This window comes from Engraulis encrasicolus, chromosome 24 (assembly GCF_034702125.1).
Source record: "Engraulis encrasicolus isolate BLACKSEA-1 chromosome 24, IST_EnEncr_1.0, whole genome shotgun sequence".
Taxonomy (NCBI): Eukaryota; Metazoa; Chordata; class Actinopteri; order Clupeiformes; family Engraulidae; genus Engraulis; species Engraulis encrasicolus.
The window spans coordinates 16,438,581-16,446,058 of NC_085880.1; the positions used below are offsets into that span (position 1 = coordinate 16,438,581).

The window sequence follows — 7,478 nt, forward strand, 5'->3', positions numbered from 1 at the left end:
CACCTCTCATGATCAAATGGCATAACTGCTCTCTGCTCTAATACCGTTATTAATTTCGCCGTAAAGTTATGCATAATTGCATGCTATTTAACATCACGATTCGGCAGGCCTTTTCTTGTATGACAACAACAAACGAAACGCAAGCATTTCGATGAGAAGTGAGTGAGTGGATGTAACAGCGACAGTAGGTTTAGTTGTTTTTCCTTATAAGTTGACTCCGCAGCTTCCCTGCCTTCGTGAAAAAGTATTTCTTCTCAAAAGAGCTCGTTAATGAAAGCTTGGTTACACGTCACGTGTTCCTCGTATTCAACTGTTTCGGGTAATGGTTTGAAATGTCCAAGTACGTCAACAGTTTCCGTTCAGTGTATCATTTACCGGTATACGAATTATAGCCGATGCAAATGATATCTGATTTTTGCGCGAGTGAATCCAACCGGTAGCAGAGTTTTAACGGGTGAGTGCGCTACAGGGGAAAAAGGCTAAAGTATGCTAGCTACCAGGTAATAAGCCAGGTGAAGAAGCGCATCCAACATCGTGCATCAATCACTGCAGGCCGTTTCTATTTAATGCGCACGAGAGGGAGAGAGAGAAGCCTAGTCAGTCTAGCGTTTGACAAGGGACAAATTACAACAGGAGTCATAATCATTCCAAGTGTAATCCCTAGTATATCATGACATATTAAAAATCTACCGATTTATATATAGTGGAACATACTTTTTGGAGCCTTCCTACTCATTTTCCACAGGGAGACAATATAACAGATACTAGGTGAATTAACTAAAATTTGAGCAGTTTGAGTAAATAATTGAGTAAACTAATTCAAACTATGACAGTTTTTTGTATAGCAAGTTGTCTGAAATATGATGATTAAATATGCTAATGAGATCACAACCAAGCAAGTGTTGAGGGGGTGTTAAGAAGGAGACTGCTGAGAGGAGGGGGTTCTTAGTTGCCATTGTGGGTTATTAGTGTATTTTATTTTTTAGTAGACCTACTAAGGGTTTTGATTTGGACAGTTGCTGGGGAAACTTACTGTGAGAATCACCTCTCTATCTTGATGTAATTAAAAAAAACAACAACCATCTATCCATCCATCCATCCCCCCCCCCCACACACACACACACACACACACACACACACACACACCCATCAGACATTACAGCTAAATAGAGTAACAAAGTTGGTTGGCGGTTCTCATATTCACTGTCCCTTGGCCGCTAGAGTATGCTCAAAATTCACAATTTAAGGATGTTTTTAGCTAAATCTTCTCCCCCCTAGTTTGAGACTGTTATACAAGACCATCCACTGCGCACCACACACATGCACCTGCCTTCTCGTGCACACACTGTCGTGTCGTGTTGTGCCGCGCCGCACTCTTGTCACCTTTTTACATTATTAGTTAAATAATTTAGTTTAACCTTTCTCCTGTACTTTCAACCGTTCTCTGACTACTGCAGTGCAAATTTGACCTCCAAGCTAACAGTTAACATTGACTCCCATGAGACGGGGTCCCTATGTATCACCGGATCCTTCGTTTAAACACATGGTAACCTACACACGTACCTCCTTGTCCAGAATGTATTTTCTGAACCTCTTCAGGGCCTTGGAGTTGATGTCATCCTCCTTCATGATGAGCCACTGCTTCACAGAGGTATAGGCCTCCTGCGCCCGCTTCCTCTCAGCATCGCTGCCAGCCTGAGGATCTGCCAGGAGCTTCTTGTGCAGGCTGTACCACTGCCACATCTCCAGGTGGGTGAAGGACTTGAACCTCCCCTGCCCATAGATGGCCCGGTCCACATTCACCTCCAGGTGACATGAGACGGCGGTGAAGAGGTGCGCATATTTTACAAAGTGCTCCTTCAGCCACTCGTCATTGATGGTCTTTTTCTTGTCAGGGTGCTTCATCTCCTTCATGTGGCGGTCGATGAGGCTGAAATGGCATAGTAATGAAACATGGTGAGGCCCACAGTACTATTAAGATAAAACACTGTGTACATGGTAATCAAATTTGATGTACCACACTTACTATTTGCAGTAGCCAATGTCGTTCTCGACCAGCCACTTGAAATTTTTGCTTGTATATTTCCCAAAGGTGCACACCAGCTGACCTAATACGTGTGCCTCTGTTGGAGTGGGCGTTATCAGCTTGCATTTCTTAACAGCTGTAAGACAGTAAGGGGAACAAAAGCTAAGTCATCATGCCTAGACAGTAGTGCAGATGTAAGCACAGGTTTTGTACTGTACTCTTCTCACCTTCTTTGTAAGCTGTGGCTGAGTCCCTCAACCTACTGTCCACCGTCTCACTGTCCCGAGCGTGTGCCTTCAGGAAGTCCTTGGCCTCCTTGGTCATGCTAAGGACACACTGCTGCCTGTCTTTGGGTGTGCTGGTGTCCAGGATGGAAAGTGTGGGCATTAGAGGATCCATCTGTAAACACACACACACACACACACACACACACACACACACACACACACACACACACACACACACACACACACACACACACACACACACACACTGTTTTGTTCATAATTGCAAGTTATTTAGTGGGTTGTTTACACAATTGCATTACTGTAGGTTAATAAAACTGTATAACTATAAGATATCAACAGTAAATTATTTAATGTAAACTAGAATAAAAGCTGTGGTCCCTAGTATAAAAGCTGTGGTCCAATCAAACACAATACTGTACACTGAACATTCTAAAACTATAGTGTCTCACAGCGTGTGGGAATCGTAAGACTATGTTTTAAGTCATTGAAGTGACAACTGTGCCAGGTATTACATTTTAACAAAGTAATACAACCAAACAGTACAGAAGCACTCGTGTTGTGTCTATGCAAGCTTTCATGTCTCCGCATTGATAAATGATACAATGGCGTAGCCCCAAAGCAATACGTTCTAAGTCATTGAAGTGTCAAACGCCAGGTGTTATTACACTTGTATAACATAATACAACCAAAGGTTACAGAAGCACTCGTAACTGCGACAATGTAAGCTGTATGTTCATGTGCATCCACCCTCATAAAACGTAGTTATGTCTCAACAACATCCCTTTCAACACTAATACTACAATAATAACAACATTTATAGCATATCCCGTAGCCTTCAGTTCAATGTCATCTGACAACTAGCAAAGTGAGCCAACAACATTACAGTCAACGGTGCTTGCCGTCAATTGTATAGATCGCAAATGTACAAATGATTATAATTAGAGCAGTACTTTGTGAGAAATAACATCCGCAGAAAGGATATCAAAGCGATTGAATGAAATCTTACCTTTAGCTTATGTGAGGTGTCTTCAAGTTGTTAAGTGCTAAGGCAGACTCCCCTGCTATATAATCCACGGTTGGCGAAGCTGGGGCACAACGTCTTCACTTGACTGTTGGTTTTTATACACGGGTTAAATGTCCCGATAGCCAATAAAGTTTGACAGATGTCAAATCGCTGTAAAAGTTTGTTGATGCTCGTCTCGCTTATAATGTCCGCGGATCCGCTGTCTACAGTTTGAGCGCCGTGTCAATCCCATGTACTGCCAGGCCGAACTGTAGACAATGGGACGCGCTCATTGGTCACAAAACTGTCCAAACTGTAGACAACTGTAGACAATATGGTTTTTTGATTGAATAATAGTCTACAGTAGCCGTTTGCACTTGACTTGTTCCTTCCTCTTTGAATGTGTTTTATCCCCAGTTCAATCAGCGGATCTGAATGCCACTAGGTTGGCTGTATCAGATCTGAAGAAGGAGAGAGATCAGAGCAGGGTGTCTTTCTTTGCCCTACTGCTTGGGGGGTCATCGTAGAGATATATCAGGGGTCGATACGTTGGTGTTTCAACTTCCATCACTAACATTGGAAACGCCTACAATCACCAAGATGGTAAGACAAAAAAATAGTGTTCAGAAGAGGCTGGATGCAGAGTGGATGTAAGCTTATTTGTTTTTGTCTGGCTTGTTTCATACTGTGCCAAAGTTATTTGATGATTTATTGGTCATTTAAAACAACAATTAACTTCAATTAATTCAATAATTACGTTAACTCTATGTACATTTTGTAATTATTACTTTTATTTCTTTTCCTTTTGTATCATCTTAACTAATTCATTAAAGGAAAATTCAGAGCTCCAATCAGAGGAGTCTACTGGTTTGCTGTGTATATATTCGGTCACGGTGGTCAGAAGATCGTAGCAGTCTCACTGCGGAAAAATGGAGAGCATGTTGCCGTTGCTGCTGCACATCAGACAAGTGGGGCCTTGAGTGCCGCTAACGGAGTGTCTATGCTGCTGGAGAAGGGAGATGAGGTCTGGGTGAAGTTGTGGCCTGGTGCATGGGTGTCTGATAGCCACAATAAGCACACTACCTTCTCTGGACACCTGCTTTTCACCATGTGAGGAAACCAGACAGTATGCCACACACTTCTCTCTCTCTTAGAGACACACAGATGTTGAGTTTATTCCACTTCACTGCTCATATTTGAATGCGAATGATATACTTTGGTGTCTTTGGGTAACATTTAGTATTGTACAGTACAGGCCAAAAGTATGGACTCACCTTCTCATGTAAGCATTCTCTTTATTTTTGTGGATTTTCATTGTGTATTTTCATGCAGGGCATCAAAACTGTGACAATGAAATCCTATCTATGCATTTTCACATTGTGTACTCACCAGGACCGCTGCTAAGGTCTTTGAGGCCCTAAGCAATTAGCCCTTAGTCAATATCAATTTAGGAGGCCTCTATTTGGTATTTGTACTTAACTTGGGCTAATCTGAAGATCACATGAAGTTCTCTTTGCACTATGCGCCTCAGTATCCGCTAACCCCTCTCTGTCAGTTTACGTGGCCTACTACTTCATGTCTGAGTTGCTTTTATGTTAGAGTTTGCTGAGCTACTAAGAGCAGGGTTACCAGATGAGGCTGATGATTTCCAGCCCAAAAAATGCTCAAAACCCGCCTAGAAGCACAAAATCCCGCCCAAGTCTATTCATTTCTGATTGTCGGGCGAAAGAGATTCTGCTAAATGCCATTTTTACCCACACACGGCCATCCTAAGCAGCCCAATCGGGCGGGAAACAGCCCAATCTGGCAACACTGGCTAAGAGTGACCTAGGTGCTTGTTTTGATACACTTTAGACAGGCCAAGTGATTGACAACTGATTCTATAAATCAGTGGCTTCCAAAGTGGGGGCCGCGAGGGCATGCTAGGGGGCTGCGGAAAGTTGTCAGGGAATATTAAAATAAATCATTGAAGAAGCTGAATAACTACACCAAAATAAACCAAAATTGAAGTACACAATATTTCCATTAGTTAATTTTATAAATCCTAGTGGGGCACTGACTCACAGGCCTAGGACTGTGGTTGTGGGGGGAGCACAGGAAAAATAGTGCGGCACGATCCATGTAAAGGGGGCCTTGGCTCAAATCTACCGTATGTAGGGAAGGGCCTATGGGGGCCTTGGCATGGTTAAGTTTGGGAACCCCTGCTATAAATCATTTGAATGGGTGAGCGAATATTTTTTTGTATGTACTGTATGTGTGTACTGTGTACAGACCGACGTTTCTTGTAGATGTACTTGATGAGTTTGTCCAGCAGATGGAGCCACACACCCAGTATTAGTGTGATAGTGTGCCGTCAGGCAGCGCTACTGTGGCCTAGAGTCCTGCACGGGTCCATTTTTTCATACCCGGACCCACCCATGCCCGTGCAGAACATTACCCACCCACCCGTAAACCCGTGGTAATTTCAAAGTTAAATCCGTACCCACCCGGACCCGTTAATATTCTACCCGTTACCCACCCGTGCCCGTGAAAAAATACTTCAAATCGAAAGTAGGCATGACGTGACTGATGTCATAACGGCTGCGGTGATATCAAAAATAGGTAAAATAGATAGATAAATCTAAATTAGGGATGTGCATTTGATTGATGGACTCCCACCGTCATCCCTTGAAAACATGTAGCCTAAATTCCGCCGACGTATCATAAAGAGTTCAATACTTATTTACAGTGGCCTTCCATCTACAGCACCGGCAGGGGGGAGCAATAGCTTGAAAATGCACGTTCAGGAAGAGGGAGTCTGTGCGTCCGTGACGAGAAATATTTCTCACTCCCTTCCCCTCCTTCCATTCTCGTGGCACGGCAAAGTAAACCCCACTGAACCGTTGTTCACTAGTTGGGCTGCATTAGAACTAGTTAGCTGACATTGTTGATAGACAGTATCCCGATTCGCACGGATACAGGGGTGGCTTTTACTTCGGAAAAGTTTTTTTTACAAATCCGAAGCAACGCCATATGAACGACCCCCAAATAGTTGCAGATTATAGTGTAGTGAGCCAGATAAAATCGCTTCAGCTAAAGAGTACTCATAGTTTACTTCGCTTGTTAGCTTATTATTAGCGTTAGATATTGAAATAACCTGCCTTGTTGACGCTGACATTGGCAAACAGCTAGGCATTAAGTAGCTTACCTTGCAGAAGTTTACGCTGGCCAAATCAGACGCAAATTGATGTGACATTATTCCCGAACAGTTGCAGATGACAGTCCATGTTTACAAAACCATCACCAATTGCAGATTTACAGTGTCAACGATTTATTTATGAATGCCCAATGCCCATTCCTGAAATGCACGAGATGCGTGGCTTCTCCCTGGCTGTGTGTGTGTCGTGTCGGCGGGGGCGGGACGCTTTCAGACACACTCGTGTTGGAAATGAAAGATGAGCATCGTATCTAGAATACAGGGGAGCTACTAGGTTAATTTAATGTAACCCTGCAGTAGTTTTCATTTGTGACATTCGAATATTCGTGCACATCCCTAATCTAAATAGATAAAAATCTAAATCTAAATAGATAAAAAAGAAAATAGCCTCCTAGTAGTACTATGACCATTTTGATTGACGTGCTACCCGAGCTACCCACCCGTATTTTAACCTACCCGCCCGCATACCCACCCGTGAAATTTCAGAACGTTAAAACCCCGCCCGTTTGGGCAACTATTTACCCGTACCCGTGGGTACCCGTGGGTACCCGACCCGGTGCAGGACTCTGCTCTGGCTTACCACTCAGTCATACGTATTCATTTGAGTCCTCAAGTTGTGGGGGGGGGGACAATGCAGTATGTAATATATTTAGTAGTTTGTATAGTAGTTGACATACTGCAGCACAGTATGTAATATATTAAATGTATATATTTATTTAGTGAATATGGCGAAGAGAATAGTGAATATGGCCTCAAAGGTCATAGGAAAGCAACAAAAGCATTTAAGTGTGATGTATGATGAACAGATTTTAAACAAAGCAAGGAAAATCATAAATGACCCCTCCCATCCTCTCCACTGTGAATTTGAGCTCCTACCCTCTGGGAGGCGTTTTAGGGTTCCCAGCGCCGTTAAAAACATTTTTAAGAATTCTTTTGTCCCTACAGGAATAAGGGCGATTAATAATACAGGTTTTTACACTTCATTAACCTCTCCCCTGCTCTTTA

The 7,478-nt window shown here is 43.0% G+C and overlaps 1 protein-coding gene across 2 annotated transcripts; it reads right to left on the reverse strand.

Annotated features, from left to right (window-relative positions):
• Window positions 1-1,152: 1,152 nt before the first annotated feature.
• Window positions 1,153-5,619, reverse strand: LOC134440803 (uncharacterized). 2 transcript variants are annotated; one of them, XM_063190944.1, is made up of 5 exons: window positions 5,551-5,619; window positions 3,281-3,863; window positions 2,254-2,425; window positions 2,027-2,162; window positions 1,153-1,930 (listed from the first exon to the last, which is right to left on the reverse strand). In XM_063190944.1, exons 3-5 carry the CDS (start codon window positions 2,423-2,425, stop codon window positions 1,552-1,554), a joined length of 687 nt encoding a protein of 228 aa, XP_063047014.1. In that variant the 5' UTR covers window positions 3,281-3,863; window positions 5,551-5,619; the 3' UTR covers window positions 1,153-1,551. The 2 variants fall into 2 exon arrangements, with proteins under 2 accessions (XP_063047014.1, XP_063047015.1); XM_063190945.1 differs by lacking the exons at window positions 3,281-3,863; window positions 5,551-5,619 and having other exon boundaries at window positions 2,254-2,643.
• Between the last annotated feature and the right edge of the window lie 1,859 nt (window positions 5,620-7,478).